The 19,897-nt window shown below is 42.6% G+C and overlaps 1 protein-coding gene across 1 annotated transcript; it reads left to right on the plus strand.

Annotated features, from left to right (window-relative positions):
- Nucleotides 1-8,951: 8,951 nt before the first annotated feature.
- Nucleotides 8,952-14,560, plus strand: SOX9 (SRY-box transcription factor 9). Its single transcript, XM_044296996.1, has 3 exons — nucleotides 8,952-9,662; nucleotides 11,594-11,847; nucleotides 12,311-14,560. The coding sequence occupies exons 1-3, from the start codon at nucleotides 9,232-9,234 to the stop codon at nucleotides 13,069-13,071; spliced, it is 1,446 nt and encodes a 481-aa protein (XP_044152931.1). The 5' UTR covers nucleotides 8,952-9,231; the 3' UTR covers nucleotides 13,072-14,560.
- The last annotated feature ends 5,337 nt before the right edge of the window (nucleotides 14,561-19,897 follow it).

The raw sequence follows: 19,897 nt of genomic DNA on the forward strand, positions 1-19,897 counted from the left end.
AGAATAGACACATCCCCTGAGCAGCAGCAGAATAGATACGCCCCTGAGCTGTCAGCTTGATATAAATCTAGCAAAGCAATGAATGAGGAGATCTCTGGATCCATGTGAGGTGCAGGGCTGGTTCTGGCTTGGTTAGAAAGAGCTTGTCATGTACTGTATGATATTTTTACATTAATTATGGGATAACCCTTTTAAGTGAGGACATGCTGGGATTTTTTTAAATGACTATACATGTTTTGAGTTTAGTATTTTACTCTATGTCTCTGCAGGGGATTGGCAGCTCTGTGTCAGAAAATCTGAGCACTGACCCCCTATAGAGACATACTAAGAAGAGAATCAGCACATAAGGCTGGACCTAAACTCTGTGAAGGCTTATTCATATGCGGCAGTTTTTTTACTATATTTTTGGAGAACTGTGTAAAAACCGCAGCATGTGAATGAGCCCTAAGGAGCCTGTTCTGCCTCTGGTGTTTGCCTGTATAGATCTTGCAGGGAAGTGGTTTGATTGTTGCTGTGGTGTTGACTTTTGGGCTCTTCATCCTATAAATCGATCTCCGTGCTTTATCAATGGAGCTGATAAAAAATCATTTGGCGCTGATGGTGTTGCCCGTAGAGAAAGTTAATATGTTAATAGGTGAAGGTAAGATAAATGACGTTGTCCACCTCCAGATAGGGACAGTTCACAAGGACATTGGAGGAATGTGCTGTCACTAATGGTGACATTAGGACATTCCTCGCTGTTACCAGACAGCGGCAATTTTTTTTCTTTTATTTTTGAGGTGGGATGGGGGGTTTGTCAGGGCAATATTAGACACTGGATGTGACAAAGAACAATAGGCGGCGCAGGTGCCAAATAGTGTTCCACCTTTTCAGATCCCTGCCAGGACATTGTGGGCAGAGATGATGACGGGTGAGGCGGGATGGATCTGGATGGATGTCGGCACAGATAGAAATAAACAAGCCCCAGCCCTTCACGGAAGGTTTCAATAGGGGCTGACTGGTAAACATGGACTTATTACTTATAAACCGCTCTGCCCATGAAAATCACAGACGGCAGCAGAAAATAGGGCCACACACCAGCCTGACAGCGTGGGAGGTTTTTATTGTGGCCCCATTAAGTCTGTACAGGTTTAGTCAGACCCTGAGGGCTCATTCACACGACCGTATGGCTTTTTTAGTGTTTTGCGGGCCGTTTTTTCCCCGGATCCGTTTTTAATTTCAGTAGTGTTTCCGTTTCCATTCCGTTTTTCCGTATGGCATATACAGTATACAGAAATTGCAGAGAAAAAATTGGGCTGGGCATAAAATTTTCAATAGATGGTTCCGCAAAAACAGAATGCACATTCCGTATGTGCTCCGTTTTTTTTTTTTTCCCGGACCCATTGACTTGAATAGAGCCATAGAACGTGATTTGCGGGCAATAATAGGACATGTTCTATCGTTCAATGGAACGGAAAAACTGAATGCATACGGAGTACATTCCGTTTTTTTTCGTAACCATTGAAATGAATGGTTCTGTATATGGAACGCAAAAAAACTTTCGTGTGAACAAGCCCTAAGGGTGGAGGACTATATGGCAGGGAAGGTTTTAGGACATGACCTGTAAATCACAGCACTTGTTTTCAAGATAGATATGAAATAGATAGATAGATAGATAGATAGATAGATAGATAGATAGATAGATAGATAGATATGAGATAGATAGATATGAGAGATAAATAGATAGATAGATAGATAGATAGATAGATAGATAGATATTAGATAGATAATTAGATAGATAGATAGATAGATAGATAGATAGATAGATATGAGAGATAAGATAGATAGATAGATAGATAGATAGATAGATAGATAGATAGATAGATATTAGATAGATAATTAGATAGATAGATAGATAGATAGATAGATATGAGAGATAAATAGATAGATAGATAGATAGATAGATAGATAGATATGAGATAGATAGATAGATAATAGATAGATAGATAGATATTAGATAGATAATTAGATAGATAGATAGATAGATAGATAGATAGATAGATAGAAGATAGATATGAGAGATAAATAGATAGATAGATAGATAGATAGATAGAAGATAGATATGAGAGATAAATAGATAGATAGATAGATAGATAGATAGATAGATAGATATTAGATAGATAATAGATAGATAGATAGATAATAGATAGATAGATAATAGATAGATAGATAGATAGATAGATAGATAGATAGATAGATAGATAATAGATAGATATGAGATAGATACAGACAGTATATTACCACTAATATGTAAGGATATAAATTGTAGATAAAATATTAACAGTAGAAATTATAAAGTAGAATAAATAATAATAAATAATTCATATAGAAATAATCTATATCCACCAGGGATGATGCAGGGATATAATTTTGTTATTTTGATTTCCCGCTGACATTTAATGATTTTATATCCTAAAGTCAGACTCACCAGCACTGGGAAGGAGATGCGACTGGTGTGTACTGGTGTGTACTGGTGTGTACTGGTGCAGGTGACAGGACACAGCAGAGCTGGAGCGTCGCTGCAATGTACTGACCCCCTGCCCTCTTCTCTGTGTTTCCCAGCCGCATTCATCTCGGCTGTGCCACCTATACACACACTCCAGAAGTGTCGCACCCGCCGCATGTTTCCAGTGTAACCCCCAGTACTGAGCGGTTTCTTGGCATCTGCTCCTGCGCCTTTTGGGAATTTAGAGCAAAAACTAATGTTTAGACTAAAGTCATATGCAAAGTAATAAGGGATGACTGACAAGTGCACCGAGGGTGACATGGGTGCACTTACTGGAGTGGTCCAGCATCTGCAGCTATTCTTCTCTGGTATCGGCCAGAGATAATAATAATACTAATAATAATCATAATAATAAATAATAATAAATAATTATGATGATAATAATAAATAATAATAATAATAATAATCTAACACTTGGCTAGAAGAATCCGCATCCTGATGATCAGCACTGCTCCTTTATAAGGGTTACTGGCCCTTTAAATGCCTTAACTCTGTCTCCTCATTATAATACATGTCAGGGAAATTCATTCTAGAGAACACAAACCTGTGGCTGTCCAGCTGCTGGGATGAGCCACACTGGGAGTTGTAGTTCCTATTCCAGTTTTTCACTTTATTTTACTTCTTACAAATAATTTAACAAAATAATCATATTTTTTTTAAAAAGTGTTAAAAAAAAACCATCAAGCAAACAGATGCAGCAGAGCTGGGATTGTCATTAACCGTTTGCTAGGTTTTCCATGCAAACCAAACAGGAGGAATACCATCCAGTACTTCTAGGCACTACACCCAATCAGCTCTGCTACATCTGTAACCGTTTCAGTCACCTCTCCTCTGTCCTATTTATTCGTTTTATACTATTTTAATTATTGCTTATTTGGTTTACGTTCGATGCGTTTGTTATCACAGCAAACCGCAGTAATGCCGCACACACCGAGCAGCCCCTTCACATTCGTTAGGATTCCGATGTTTTTAGCTGAAGACTTTAGATGTGATATAATAACACATGAAATAATACATAAAAATATTACAGTATATAAAGCAATATAACAAGAGCACATTGTGTACTGCAAAAGATGTGATATAATAATACATAAAATAATAAGATATAATAATAATACAGGAAAATAGAATAGTATATAAAGCAAAAGGACATTGTGTACTGCAAAAGATGTGATATAATAATACATGCAATTATAAAAGTATAGAAAGCAATATAATATGAAGACTTTATGTAAAGTTTAAGATGTGATAAAATAATGCATGAAATAATAAGATATAATAATAATAATAATACAGGAAAATATAATAGTATATAAAGCAAGAGGGCATTGTGTACTGCAAAAGATGTGATATAATAATACATCAATGTAAAAGTACATGAAGTCATAGAATATGAAGACTGTACGGTTTAAGATGTTCTTCTATCATAATACATCATATAATAATACATAAAAAAGGCTGTCACGTAACATAACAAAATAATGCAAAATAATATCCTACAATAGAACAGAATATAATAGAACACAATGCACATATAGATGACAATCTAATAAAACGCATGTACAGAACTAGTCCTCCTCGGATTATGGGATCCGTGTACAGAGACGCAGGGTTGGAGAAGATCTGTGATCCTTCTGTGCTGGGGGCAGGTGGAGCCCCCGCCAGTTGTATATTCCGGATTATTGGGGGTCTCTATCCGGTACCTGATGATTGTACATTGTGCGGTGCAGGAGGCTGGGGCTTTGTACTTCTACCAGCTGTTTCCACGTTTCTTTGAGAGTTTTCTGTCCGTCTGATCCAGCAGGGATTGGGATTACTTTTCCATCATCCATGCCTTGCAGTCACTGTGGATTCGTTAGCAGCCCCTCCCCCTCCCCCGGGCACACTGCTCCCATCATGTATGTCACTGGCATTTTATTTTACAGCAAAAAAACAAATTATCAACTATAAGAAAAATCATATTTTTCGTTTAAGCTTCTGTTATAAAAAATGGCAACAAATGTGCAGAGTGCAGTCCTGATAGTAATAATGTCATTCATCTATATCATCTATCTCATATCTATTATATGTTCTATCTATCTCATATCTATCTTTTTATCTAATATATATCTAATTATCTATCCATTTAATATCTATCATATGTTTTATCTATCTAATCATCTATCTTCTATCTATTTATCTCATATATGTATATATCTAATTATCTATCCATTTAATATCTATCATATGTTTTATCTATCTAATCATCTATCTTCTATCTATCTATCTCTATTTATCTATCTATCTGTATCTATCTATCCATCCATTTAATATCTATCATATGTTCTATCTATCTAATCATCTATCTTCTATCTATTTATCTCATATATATATATATATATATATATATATATATATATATATATAATTATCTATCTATCTATCTATCTATCTATCATCTATCTATGCATCCATTTAATATCTATCTTTCTATCTATCTGATATCTATTATCTATCTATATGATATCTATTATGTATGTATCTATCCATCCATCTAATATTTATGTCATATCTAATTATCTATCTGATGTTATCTATCTATCTATTATGTATCCATCTATCTCATATCTATCTTTTTTAATCTAATTATCTATTATATATGTCCTATCTATCTAATCTATCCATCCATTTAATATCTATATGATATCTACTATGTATCTATCTATCTATCTATCTATCCATCTAATATCTATATCTATCTATCTATCTATCTCATATCTATCTATCTATCTATCTATCTATCTCATATCTATCTATCTATCCATCTAATATCTATATCTATCTAATTATCTATCTGCTGTTATCTATCTCTATATCTCTCTCTTATTTCATATCTATCTATTTCTCTATCTATCTATATATAGTATGTATCTCTCTCTATCTATCATAGATGTACATGACACATTGTATCAGGTGGGACAGAGCTGACCACACCAGACCCTGGTGACCAGGAGGAAGCCTGACTGTCCACCAGAAATGGGGGTAGTTGCCAGCACTCCGTGGTCAGGCTCTGCTCCTGTCCCCAGGTCCCGCTGTCACTGCTGGAGCTTCTCCTCCCCCAAAATTGACACAGGCGAGAAATGCTCCTAACGATGGTGATGATGGGTTTCTGAGGTTTTGCTGCCCCCTCTGTGCAAAACGTGGAATTACAACACTGGCTTTTTGAGTGTGACTTCTAACGTGCGGACTGTGCAGATATTACAGATATTACAGACCTGCTCAGGACTAATAGCCCGTGTATACAGAGGAACTACTCACCGGTGCAGAGTATATAGCACTGGGTATATGTGATGCTGAATAATAATCTACATGCACAGTATATACAAATTCAGAAGGGGCAGGATCTCTGCAGCCTACAGATGCTTTCTACTGCAGCTAGATAACAGAGCAGAGGACAACTTCTCTGCAGATAGCACAGAGCTCAGGACAACTTCTCTGCTTCCTACTGCAGATAGCACAGAGCTCAGGACAACTTCTCTGCAGATAGCAGAGCTCAGGACAACTTCTCTGCTTCCTACTGCAGATAGCACAGAGCTCAGGACAACTTCTCTGCTTTCTCCAACAGATAGCACAGAGCTCAGTACAACTAATCTGCTTTCTTCTGCAGATAGCACAGAGCTCAGTACAACTTCCCTGATTTCTTCTGCAGATAGCACAGAGCTCAGTACAACTTCTCTGCTTTCTTCTGCAGATAGCACAGAGCTCAGTACAACTTCCCTGATTTCTTCTGCAGATAGCACAGAGCTCAGTACAACTTCTCTGCTTTCTTCTGCAGATAGCACAGAGCTCAGTACAACTTCCCTGATTTCTTCTGCAGATAGCACAGAGCTCAGTACAACTTCTCTGCTTCCTACTGCAGATAGCACAGAGCTCAGTACAACTTCTCTGCTTTCTTCTGCAGATAGCACAGAGCTCAGTACAACATCTCTGCTTTCTTCTGCAGATAGCACAGAGCTCAGTACAACTTCTCTGCTTTCTTCTGCAGATAGAACAGAGCTCAGTACAACTTCTCTGCTTTATTCTGCAGATAGCACAGAGCTCAGGACAACTTCTCTGCTTTCTCCAACAGATAGAACAGAGCTCAGGACAACTTCTCTGCTTTCTCCAACAGATAGAACAGAGCTCAGTACAACTTCTCTGCTTCCTACTGCAGATAGAACAGAGCTCAGTACAACTTCTCTGCTTCCTACCGCAGATAGAACAGAGCTCAGTATAACTTCTGTGCTTTCTTCTGCAGATAACACAGAGCTCAGGACAACTTCTCTGCTTTCTCCAACAGATAGAACAGAGCTCAGTACAACTTCTCTGATTTCTCCAACAGATAGAACAGAGCTCAGGACAACTTCTCTGCTTTCTACTACAGCTAAATAACACAGAGCAGAGCACAAGTTCTCTACTTTCTCCAGCAGATACTACAGATCTCAGGAGTCAGGACAACTTCTCTGCTTTTTTCTGCAGATAACACAGAGCTCAGGACAACTTCTCTACTTTCTACTACATCTAGATAACACAGAGCAGAGCACAACTTCTCTACTTTCTCCAGCAGATACTACAGAGCTCAGTACAACTTCTCTACTTTCTCCAGCAGATACTACAGAGCTCAGTACAACTTCTCTGCTTTCTTCTGCAGATAGCACAGAGCTCAGGACAACTTCTCTGCTTTCTCCAACAGATAGAACAGAGCTCAGGACAACTTCTCTGCTTTCTCCAACAGATAGAACAGAGCTCAGTACAACTTCTCTGCTTCCTACTGCAGATAGAACAGAGCTCAGTACAACTTCTCTGCTTCCTACCGCAGATAGAACAGAGCTCAGTATAACTTCTGTGCTTTCTTCTGCAGATAACACAGAGCTCAGGACAACTTCTCTGCTTTCTCCAACAGATAGAACAGAGCTCAGTACAACTTCTCTGATTTCTCCAACAGATAGAACAGAGCTCAGGACAACTTCTCTGCTTTCTACTACAGCTAAATAACACAGAGCAGAGCACAAGTTCTCTACTTTCTCCAGCAGATACTACAGATCTCAGTACAACTTCTCTGCTTTTTTCTGCAGATAACACAGAGCTCAGGACAACTTCTCTACTTTCTACTACATCTAGATAACACAGAGCAGAGCACAACTTCTCTACTTTCTCCAGCAGATACTACAGAGCTCAGTACAACTTCTCTACTTTCTCCAGCAGATACTACAGAGCTCAGTACAACTTCTCTGCTTTCTTCTGCAGATAGCACAGAGCTCAGGACAACTTCTCTGCTTTCTACTACATCTAGATAACACAGAGCAGCGCACAACTTCTCTACTTTCTCCAGCAGATACTACAGATCTCAGGACAACTTCTCTGCATTTAGATAGCACAGAGCTCAGGTCAACTTCTCTGCTTTCTTCTGCAGATAACACAGAGCTCAGGACAACTTCTCTGCATTTAGATAGCACAGAGCTCAGTACAACTTCTCTACTTTCTTCTGCAGATATCACAGAGCTCAGGACAACTTCTCTGCTTTCTACAGCAGATATCACAGAGCTCAGGACAACTTCTCTGCTTTCTACAGCAGTTAGCACAGAGCTCAGTACAACTTCTCTGCTTTCTTCTGCAGATAGCACAGAGCTCAGGACAACTTCTCTGCTTTCTTCTGCAGATAGCACAGAGCTCAGTACAACTTCTCTGCTTCCTACTGCAGATAGCACAGAGCTCAGGACAACTTCTCTGCTTTCTTCTGCAGATAGCACAGAGCTCAGGACAACTTCTCTGCTTTCTACAGCAGTTAGCACTGAGTTAAACACAACTTCTCTACTTTTTTCTGCAGATAGCACAGAGCTCATTACAACTTCTCTGCTTTCTTCTGCAGATAGCACAGAGCTCAGGACATCTTCTCTGCTTTCTACAGCAGTTAGCACTGAGTTAAACACAACTTCTCTACTTTTTTCTGCAGATAGCACAGAGCTCAGGACAACTTCTCTGCTTTTTTCTGCAGATAGCACAGAGCTCAGGACAACTTCTCTGCTTTCTTCTGCAGATAGCACAGAGCTCAGGACAACTTCTCTGCTTTCTTCTGCAGATAGCACAGAGCTCAGTACAACTTCTCTGCTTTCTTCTGCAGATAGCACAGAGCTCAGTACAACTTCTCTGCTTCCTACTGCAGATAGCACAGAGCTCAGGACAACTTCTCTGCTTTCTTCTGCAGATAGCACAGAGCTCAGGACAACTTCTCTGCTTTCTACAGCAGTTAGCACTGAGTTAAACACAACTTCTCTGCTTCTTCCTCTCAATCTCTTCATATTTTTTCTTCTGTTCTAGAACAGGCTCAGACTCAGCCCACAGTGAGTGCTGCCTCCAGACCCTCCTCTTGCAGCCCTTGGATTGGCTGCAGGGCAGTGAAGTGCTGCTATTTATTCCAGCCTTGCCTACTCTTACAAAGCAGACTTACAAGTTGACTTGGCATTTGGGCTCCTGAGCTGAGCGGGGAAACTTGAGCTCAGAAGTCTCTCCAGGAGCTTGGAAAACCCTCCATTCCCATATGGTTCTTGATTTACTTTGCAAGAGACTTTGAGCACCCAGAGTCCACCCTTAGAGAGGGCTGAGCTGCAGCCTCCTCTGCCTCCACATTTGATTTCATTCTTGCCATCAGCCTCTGCCCAGTTTTGCGCATGAATCTCTTGGATCCCTTCATGAAGATGACAGAAGAGCAAGAAAAGTGCCTGTCTGGGGCCCCAAGCCCTTCCATGTCTGAGGACTCTGCTGGCTCCCCTTGCCCCTCTGGCTCAGGCTCAGATACTGAGAACACCAGACCTCAAGAGAACACTTTCCCCAAAGGGGATCCTGACATGAAGAAGGAAACAGAGGATGAAAAGTTCCCTGTCTGCATCAGAGAGGCGGTCAGCCAGGTGCTGAAGGGATATGACTGGACCCTGGTGCCCATGCCAGTCAGGGTGAATGGATCCAGCAAGAACAAACCCCACGTCAAGAGGCCAATGAATGCCTTCATGGTGTGGGCACAGGCTGCCAGGAGGAAGCTTGCGGATCAGTACCCACATCTTCACAATGCAGAACTCAGCAAGACCCTGGGCAAGCTCTGGAGGTAAGTGCCCGCTCCTCACATTCTTTATGGCAATCATATCAAGTTGGCATCCTTGCATTGTGGATGGCGTTGATTTAATTTTTTTGTAGTTAGAGCCATTTGGGAATTTCTGCGCTTTTGGTACTGATATGCTTGGAGTAGTTGTCTTGCAAGTTGCTCAGTCAGTAGGTCTGTGGTTGGTTTTCCCCTCTCCTATAAAGTGGTTGCATATGTCGCAGGGTATTTTGCGCTGGCTTTCTGCTGCACAGGGCATTGGATGTCTCTGTGATCCCTGCAGTCAGGCACGTAGGATGCCTATCCAGACCCCCCCCCCCCCCCCCCCCAAGTGTCTTTCTTTTGGAGGGACAGTCCCTTTTTGCTCCTTAAAATCTCCCTCTTTTGGATGTGAAGTATAGCTTTGCATTATTTATTACATTTACAAATATTGACCCAAAAATGGGTTGCCATCAGTGCACTAGAGTCCACCCACCTTTTAGATTATTTCATGCAGTTTGGATCTCAGAAATTTCTATATTCAGATCATTATTGCACTACTGTGTAGAAGAAAGCTACTTAACCATAAGTGTCCCCTCTTTGACTGTCCAAAAATGTATTTTCCATGCCTGTTACTGTGCATTTCTATGGACGCTTAGTTGCATTTAACCCCTGCTGGGGCGGTTGAGTAGTTCTGGCTGCTGGAGGGCTCAGGTCAGGTGGATGCTTTTTTTTTTTTTTTTTTTTTGTAAAGGAATGAGTCCAGCCACTTCAAAGGACTGGTCCTTACATTTATCTGATGGCTGGGGGGGTTTCCTGCAATATTGGATCCAAGCATTTAGAAGGCTACCCACTGGTTTCTTGCAGATGAGGATTACTGGATTGTGTTTGGTGTGCATGGGATTGGGATCCCAACCTGCAGTCAGTGCAGCCCCCATTGAGTTCAATCTAGTCCTAATCTATGAAGTCAGGTCTGCATTTGAGGGAAAACTCATTGCCTTCCTTTTGTAATGTAATCTGAGTTATAAATCTGTGCATGGAACTATAATAGCGCCATGTACCCTATAGTATTAGTGTAATATAGAATGACATAAAGTGCAATATAATAATGTGATAGAGCATAATGTGCAAGGAAATCATGAGTAATATAAAAGTAATAGAAATAAAATAATGTCAGCTAGCATAATAATATATTGTAATAATGTGTATAGGGATATAATAATGTTATATAACACTATATATATTGTAATAATGTGTAATAAAATAGTATAGGAATAAAACAATGTCAGCTAGCATAATAATATACTGTAAGAAAGTGTATAGGGATATAATAATGTTATATAATATAATATATCATGTAATAATGTGTAATATAATAGTATAGGAATAAAATAATGTCCTCTAGCATAATAATATACTGTAATAATGTGCAATAGAATAGTATAGTGATATAATAATGTTATATAACATAATATATAATGTAATATTGTGTAATATATATTATAGGAATATACTAATGTCATAAAGCATGATATATAATGTCATAATGTGTAATATAGTATAGGAATATGCTATGAATATAGTATAATATAATAGTATAGGAATATACTATGAATATAGTGTAATATGATAGTATAGGATGAATATAGTGTAATATAATAGTATAGGAATATAGTATTGATATATAATAATGTACAATATAATATAGGGATATAGTAATGTCATATAGCACGATGTATAATGCAATGATGTGGAATATAGCATCTGAATATAATGTCATATAGCATGATATGTACTAATATTTAGTATGATCATACAGTAGAAGGTCATGTAGCATGGTATATAACATAGTGTAATATAATCTGCATTAGCTGTAGATGCGTATTCACAGTGGCACTTTGCTGACATGATACTGCACGCTCTATAGTGATATATATCCTTCTCTTGACCTCATCTAGGCTGCTGAATGAGAGCGAGAAGCGTCCTTTTGTTGAAGAAGCTGAGAGACTGAGAATCCAGCACAAGAAGGACCATCCGGACTACAAGTACCAGCCACGACGAAGAAAGTCGGTCAAGAACGGTCAGGCTGAGCAAGAGGACGGTTCCGAGCAGACCCACATCTCACCCAATGCCATCTTCAAGGCTCTGCAGGCTGACTCCCCACATTCCGCCTCCAGCATGAGCGAGGTGCACTCCCCAGGGGAGCACTCAGGTAAGCCCAGCAGACGTCCCTAACATATACGGGTTGGCATTAGATGACATTATTGCATGGCACAATCCAGAGCATTGGGCACGTGCTGCGTGCTGCCAGGTGGCGGAGGCTGTTGCACCTCTGATCTGCCCTGCTGGTAGTCCGCACCTTCTGCCCAGCATCTGTTCAGTCAAAGTCACTGTACAGATCCGCAGTTAATGATTAGTAGTGTTATCACTGGGGTTTTATGGCATCTGCTTGGAGGAGACTCTTGTGGGCTTTGAGGAGCTGAGATATAAGATAGCCTACTACTATCTAAGTACTGTTTGACCCTCCAGCTTATCTGCTGGCTCCTTGAGTAGTGAGGATGCATGTGCAGATGCGAGGAAGGGCAGCAATCACTGCAAGTCAATGGGGGGGATTCTATTCTGCATTGCTTTGTAATGTACATTCAGTCTAACATGCTGGTTACTTTCTGCTGCAGGTCAGTCACAGGGGCCACCAACTCCACCAACCACCCCTAAAACAGATGTGCAGCCCGGCAAGCCAGACCTGAAGCGTGAAGGACGCACCCTGCAAGAGAGCGGCCGCCAGCCCCCTCATATTGATTTCCGGGACGTGGACATTGGAGAGCTGAGCAGCGAGGTGATCTCCAATATTGAGGCCTTTGATGTCAATGAATTCGACCAGTACCTGCCACCCAACGGCCACCCGGGAGTCGCCTCCACACAGGTGACCTACACCGGCAGTTACGGCATCACCAATACAAACAGTGCTACCACGGGCGCCGCCGGGCACACATGGATGTCCAAACAGCAGCAGCCGCAGCAGCCGCCCCAGCAGCCGCACACATTGTCGACTCTGAGCAGCGAGCAGAGCCAGTCCCAGCAGAGGACACACATCAAGACCGAGCAGCTTAGTCCAAGTCATTACAGCGACCAGCAGCAGCAACACTCTCCGCAGCAGCTCAGCTACAGCTCCTTCAACCTCAACCATTACGGCTCTTCCTACCCGACCATCACACGCTCACAGTACGACTACACCGAGCACCAAGGTTCGAACACCTACTATAGCCATGCTGCAGGCCAGAGCTCCAACCTCTACTCTACCTTCAGCTACATGAACCCAAGCCAGCGTCCCATGTACACTCCTATCGCAGACACGACGGGGGTCCCATCCATTCCCCAGACACATAGCCCCCAACATTGGGAGCAACCAGTCTACACACAGCTCACCAGGCCATAGACAAAAAAATATAAAAAATCCCTATAGGCCATTGACTTTCTAAAGACAATTGACCATCCAGCGCAAGTGCCCTCTTCCTACGTGTGCGTGACTCGTCGCCCTCTGCTGGCAGCCAGCGAGAATGGGCAGCGGATACTTCAGAAAAGAAAAAAAACATCGACTTGATTTCTTGGAGAGACTTTGTAATTCTACATCCTCTGTGAGGACTAGTCTCTATCTGATATATTTTAGTATGTACTGTGTATGTTCTATTGCCTTTATATGGGGGTTTATACATTTATATTTTAGAAGAAAGAAAAAAACACATTTTAAGAAGAAGAAAAAAAAAAAAAGGTTCTTTGTTGTTTTCCGACAAACTGCTCAAGGTAGTTTTTACATCATTTGAATTTTACTCGAATGAAAATATTTTTGTAAAAAATGTTTTAAAAAAAATTTCATAAAAAAAAACCACAAACTGTTTAGTCTTGCAATTTTTTTATTTTTATTTTTAAAAAGAAAAAACTCTGGTCTTAAATATTAATGATGAGTGGTGAGAGTTTTCGGCCATATGTAAATCAGAAAGTACGTTTATACCCAAGTGCCAATAAAAAAAACAAAAAAAAACGCATTGTGCCCGAAGATTATAATTCACATGTTGCCTGTTGAACGGTTCCAGCCAGCCCGTATACAAGTGCCCTTCACCATGGCTAAATGATCTCCAGCAGCAAAAGCGATAGAATGAAAAACTTACTTTTTTTTTTAAAGATTTTTTTTCACCAAGTGTCACGCTCTTAAATTATTTATTTTATAATAAAAATAATATTAATAAGTAAAGACTCCCGAACTTTAACAAAAAGGGTTTTTTTTGTACAAAAAAGATATATATTAGCATGCTGCTGATTTTTTTTTATTTTTTTTTTGCCTTTTTTTTAATGTACGCTTTTTGTTAAATTATGGGTTTTAAATGTGTTATTTCATTTTTTTTTTTTTCTCTTTCTCCGACTTCTTTTGTGTTCTGAATTCCTTCTTTGAGTCTGACGGTAAACGTATGAGTCTACGAGATGCTCTAATTTACATGGGGAGGGGGGGAAACGTTAAATAGCAGAACATTTAGGGGAAGTTATTTTTCTCCATGCGAAATTTTCCACTTTTCTAAAATCCGATATAAAAAAAAACGTAATTTTTTCCATTTTTTTTTTTTTTCCAAATGCATTTTGACTTTGGCAAATAATTTTAACATTTGCCTAAAAAAAAAATCTTGATATTTTTTGAAAGGTGGCGTAATGTTGTTGAACGCTATGTCGTGATAGAGCACTCCGCATCGAATGCCTTCGTTAAGTAAAGTAGGCCTTACAGCTCCCTCTGGGTAACACCTACAGCGCTGACTTCTGCAGTCCGTGGATCATCTCTTTTATTTTATGTGCGATTTTGTTTCTATTGTTATTTTTCTGTCTTTGTGAACTTATCCTCTTGTGTATTATTGTTTTGCAATAAATATAAAACAATGTAATAAACGTGAAATCTTGTCCTTTTGTTACATATAGTCCAGTGGGGTCAAATGCACCCAGTTGTAGTTCTTAAAGGGATTGTCCACCAATACCAATCTATCGCCCGGTTCACATTCAAGGGGTTTACTGAGATTTTTTAACCCTGGATAGGTCATCACTATCTGATTGGTAAGGGTCCGACACCCAGAACCCCCGCTGATTAGCAGTAGCTCCATGGCCTCCTCGAAGCTTACCAAGCACAGCGCCGTACATTGTATAGTGGCTGTGTTTAGTATTGCAGCTCAGCCCCATTCACTTCTATGGGTTTCGTGCCTCCGCACTGCAAAAATATAGAACTCTATCTTTTTGCGGAACGGACGGATCGCGGACCTCATTCAAGTGAATGGGTTCGCGATCTGCATGCGGCAGCCCCACGGCCGGAGCCCGTGCATTGCGGACCGCAATTTGCGGTCCACAGCACGGGCAACGGTCATGTGAACAAGCCCTTAATGTGATTTTTTTTTCGTGAACCTGAGAGTCACTTTCAGTCATTCATTGCTGGGGGTCCCACCACTAGAACCCCCATTGATCATAAGATTGGGGGTCCCATGTCCACCATTTGAACTGAGCAGTGGACATGGATGCATGCTACAGCTCTATTCACAACCATAGGGCTCATGCACATAAACGTATTTTCTTTCTGTGTCCGTTCCGTTTTTTGTTTTTTTTTGCGGACGGTATGCAGAAACATTCATTTCAATGGGTCTGCAAAAAAAACGTAACAGACACGGAAAGAAAATATGTTTGTGTGCATTGCAGACGAGGATAGGACTGTTCTATTAGGGGTCAGCTGCTCCGTTCCGCAAAATGCGCAATGCACACGGACGCCATCCGTATTTTTTGCAGACCGGAAAATACATACAGTCGTCTGCATGAGCCCATGTACTCCGCTACTATATCTCCATCAGGTCCACAGACTTTGGAAAGAGCCTGTGGATTGATGATAGGTCACAATGGTGGGACAACGCCTTTAAGGGTCCATTCACACGTCCATAAGTGTTTTGCGGATCAACAAAACATGGACACTGGCAATGTGCGTTCCGGATTTTTTTCGGATCGCACATCGCCGACACTTAATAAAAAATGCCTAATCTTGTCCGCAATTACGGACAAGATTAGGACATGTTATATTTTTTGGGGGGAACGGAATTGCGGACCCAGAAGTGCGGGTCCGCAATTCCGGCCTGAGCAGCACATTGTGCGGCCCCATAGAAATGAATGGGTCCGCATTTTGCGGAACGGAATTGCGGACGTGTGAATAGAGCCTAAGTGATATCAGTAAAGCAGCTATGGAGGAAATCCGCTAATATATTCACTATAGATACACATAGTAGTGTGCCTTTAAGACATGAATGACACCAGCAGATACAGGACAGTAACTGGCGTCAAGCCCAAAATTCGCTTTGTTTGGCCGCTCAAGACTAATGCTGTTGTGTGGATTCAGAAAACATAGTGTTTTCTTAAAGAAACAGCGCCACACCTATCCACAGGTGGCGTGTGGTACTGCAGCTGAGTCCCATTTACTTGAATACAAATCCTTTCAGTGTTGGTCTCTATAGAGCTGTGTATAGGCATACAGACACATAGATATAGGTTGATGTAATGGGCTTGTGATGGCAGCAATAGAGGTTCTATAGCACCCAGACCCAGGGGCCCGCAGGCTCTTCTGCTACCATACTGCTATCCTACGATGTCAATAACCTCCAGCACTCCAGATGCGGAGAAACTACAACTTCCAGCATGCACACTTGCTTGAAACGCCTACAGTGGTGAATGGAGATTGCTGGGAGTTGTAGTTTCATAGTACCTGGCGTGCAGGAGGATGCTGACCCTCGCACTGCAGTGTGTAGCATAGTAATATCATTCATGTAGCATTCATTGACGTCTTCTGCATGAAATCTCTTCACCAGGACTCCTGTGTTGTGGATACAATGTAGAATTACAGAAAGTGGCGCCACCTAGGGACAAAATAATGCCAAACATTGCTAGAAACTTCCAAAAGCTCCCCAGTCGGATTGAGCACGCAGCTATTTTACTGCAATCTACTTTTGCGCTTTATTACTGTTTTTGTGTTGGGCCACATTTCCCATGTCTGGTTTGTGCGATTGATAGAGATAGCGGTCCAGAGGGATGCAATATGGAGAGTTACACGTGGACGCCACGTTATTTTATTTCTCTGGGTACTGCTAGGTGAAATCTAGTGGAAGGACATGAAAAATCCTTTAGGCCTCCTGCACACAAACGTGTGTGCTCCGTGGCCGCATTGCGGACCCGTTCCGTGTGCATTCCGCATCATGTAGGCGGACCCATTCACTTCAATGGGTCCGCAAATCCGGAGATGCGGAATGGTGCGGAACGGAAGCACTACGGAGTGCTTCCTTGGGGTTTCATCCCGTACTTAGAACATGTCCTATCTTTTTGCGGAACGGCCAGATCGTGGACTCATTAAAGTGAATGGGTCCGCGATCCGCTGCGGCTGCCCCACGGTGGGTGTTCGCGCATTGCGGGCCGCAGCACGGCGACGGGGCACACACGTTCGTGTGCAGGAGGCCTTAGGATGAGGCTGAAACACCCGTCGTGCGATCATTGATCGCAGTGTAGTACTGCAGCCATTGAACTGAATGGGGTCACAGTGCGATTTGCAAGCCGCTACGACCGTGCCCTGTTAATCCTGCGATTATGGGGACACGGCAACATCGCAGCTAGGTGAAATCTAGTGCAAGCACAGGAAGAATCCTTTAAGCTAGGGCTACATGGCGATCGTGGCTGCAACGCACTGATCACTGTGTAGCGCTGCAGTCGTTGAACTGATTGCCGTAGCTATAGCGGGTGCAGAGGTAGCAGTCGCTATTGAGGGGCCCAAATACCCTTGTGCCGTATAAGAAGACACCGGTATTATAGAAAGTGCACGCTGGGGGGGCTCTGTCATAGATTTTGCACTGGGGTCCAGAATATTCAAGTTACACTTCTGGCTGGAGGGAAGGGGTTAAGTCAAGAATTTGGCATTGGGGGTGCCATTTAAATTTTTGCCTCAGGCAACATGAAGGCTATGTGTTCCTCTCCCCCTTGGGGGCCAAGCTGAACTCTTGCACCAGGGCCTATGAGCCTTTAGCTACGCCCCTGGGGTCACGGTATGACCTGGAAGTTACCACGTCCGCACTGCTGGATGTTTTTGAAATTCTGGGGTCTCAACAACATGCGAGTCAAGCTTTGACCCCATTCAGTTCCGTGGCTGCACTGCTCATGTGTTGCAGCCAACATTGCTGCAGCCCCAGTTTTAAGTTGTACCCTAAGTTTCACATTTTGAGAGTTCCATAAAAATTGGAGACTTTTGGGGCTTTTTCGGCTACCCTTGCCACTTTTACAAAAAGTGGACAGCAGGGGGAGGCCCATGGGAGGGACCTCCAACAACATAGGCACCAGAAAACTGGCACAAATTACACCAGAAAGCTACGCCAGCTCCATTGCTAGTGTAAATTTCATCTTCTGATGCGCGGGCCTCCCAAGAAAGTGCCAAAATTATTGAGGCTTGTGGCGCATCGTGTTATGAGCTGCAAGGTCACTTATAGGAGAATGGCCAACAAAACTGGAGGGATGGCACACATCACACAATGTCTCCTATCACCCTGCGTCTATACAGAGGTGCAGGGAGATAGGAGATATTTGTCTCCATCACTGGGTGGGATGCGATGATTCCTGCGTCCACATTGCAGGAGTTTTTGGAAACAGTCAGATGATGCTGAATCAGATGACCCGGTCTAATAAATGTGAAGCCAGCAGGTTGTCAGGAGCTGGGAGGACTCGGCATACACAGTCGAAGGGTTGCTACTGCAGAGAACAGGCATAGGACCTAGAAGAACATCTGCAGGGGCTTATCATCCGACCACTCTTTCTCCACACGACCAACGTGGCAATGTCCCGTTGCTCCATTATAGTGCAAAGGGTTGTCAGGTGCTTGAGAAGTTTTTAGGAGTGAAGAACTGTCTGATGCGTCCGGTGGGGCATGTCTTCTCCCAGTATAGGAGTACCACCACCAGCAGCAGTTTCGATGATTATTTGGCGGCTGGGTTCAAGCAGGTGGCAGGGATCGTTGTGGTGGTAGTTTCTATGATTAAGCAGATTTATTGGTTCTCTGTCACTTCTCGGGCACAAACACTTAAGGTGTGAAGGAGACCTCCTGGAACACTGGGCCAACTTATAAAAGGGAATGTCCTTCTTTCCTTGGGAGGACTTGTTGGGCACGTGCCCATGTAATTACATCACCCCTGTGTGACAAGCTCAGGGCAGGAGGATGCAGTCAGTGGACTGGCAGCTGGTGCTATGGTCGCACACTTTGCTCAACCAGAGTCCAGAGCAGTGCGGGTGACACCACCAGTGACTGATACAGCAGAGCATGCATGTCATCTGTTGGACTATTGCCTCGCCTCCCAGCGGCCATGTTTGAGAGACAGTCCATTAGAGAAACTGGAATGTAAAGATCCCTCCTAACCATTCCTGGATGCAGCAGGACAATCCCGAAATTTGGCCTCGGTCCCACAGTCCTTGGTCAGCTGCTGCATGTCTCGTTCTCAGCGAGCAGATACAGATAAATACAGTGGTGAAGCAGGGGGCGCTACAGGGGCACTAACGCTGGGTTCAGACCTGAGCGTTCGGGATGTCGCGCTCTGTATGCGCGATTGTACCGGCATTTGCAATCGCGCATACAGAGACAAGCGAACGCCCATTGTCGCGCGTTCCCGGAAGTCCATGTACGGGAACGCGCGACAAGACGCCCCAAAGAAGCTCATGTACTTCTTGGGGCATCGGGCGTTTTACAGCGCGATCGTACGCGCTGTAAAACGCTCAGGTGAGAACCATTCCCGTAGGGAATCAATGGTTCTTGCCTGTTGAGCGTTTTACAGCGCGTAGGAACGCGCTGTAAAACGCTCAGGTCTGAACCCAGCCTTAGGGATTATCTATGTAACAGGCCCTGGACTGCTCACACAACTTGGGTTCTGCTCACACATCTTTTGCGGCCCCATTGAAGTAAATGGGTCCGCACCCGAGCCGCAAAAACTGTGGCTCGGATGCGGACCCGAACTACAGCCGTGTGCATGAGGCCTTACACTTACAACGCTGGGAGCCAGGAGATAAATTATGATTTTTGGGGGTTATTTCCAGGCTTTTTCTCTGCTCCCAGTACCCTCATTTTTCAGCATAGTACTGGTGCCCCAGCGTAGTGTGGCAGTACTGGCACAGTGGTTTAATAGCCATATGCACGGGTAGTGCTGACTAGTATGGTGAGACTACATGGTGCGGCT

This window comes from Bufo gargarizans, chromosome 6 (assembly GCF_014858855.1).
Source record: "Bufo gargarizans isolate SCDJY-AF-19 chromosome 6, ASM1485885v1, whole genome shotgun sequence".
Classification (NCBI taxonomy): Eukaryota; Metazoa; Chordata; class Amphibia; order Anura; family Bufonidae; genus Bufo; species Bufo gargarizans.

Excerpts from the sequence above, each read along its gene's own strand:
- SOX9 (XM_044296996.1), top strand. The coding sequence starts at position 9,232 with ATGAATCTCTTGGATCCCTTCATGAAGATGACAGAAGAGCAAGAAAAG. Across the intron at positions 9,663-11,593 it reads ACCCTGGGCAAGCTCTGGAG|GCTGCTGAATGAGAGCGAGA; the intron begins GTAAGTGCCCGC and ends GACCTCATCTAG. Across the intron at positions 11,848-12,310 it reads CTCCCCAGGGGAGCACTCAG|GTCAGTCACAGGGGCCACCA; the intron begins GTAAGCCCAGCA and ends TTTCTGCTGCAG.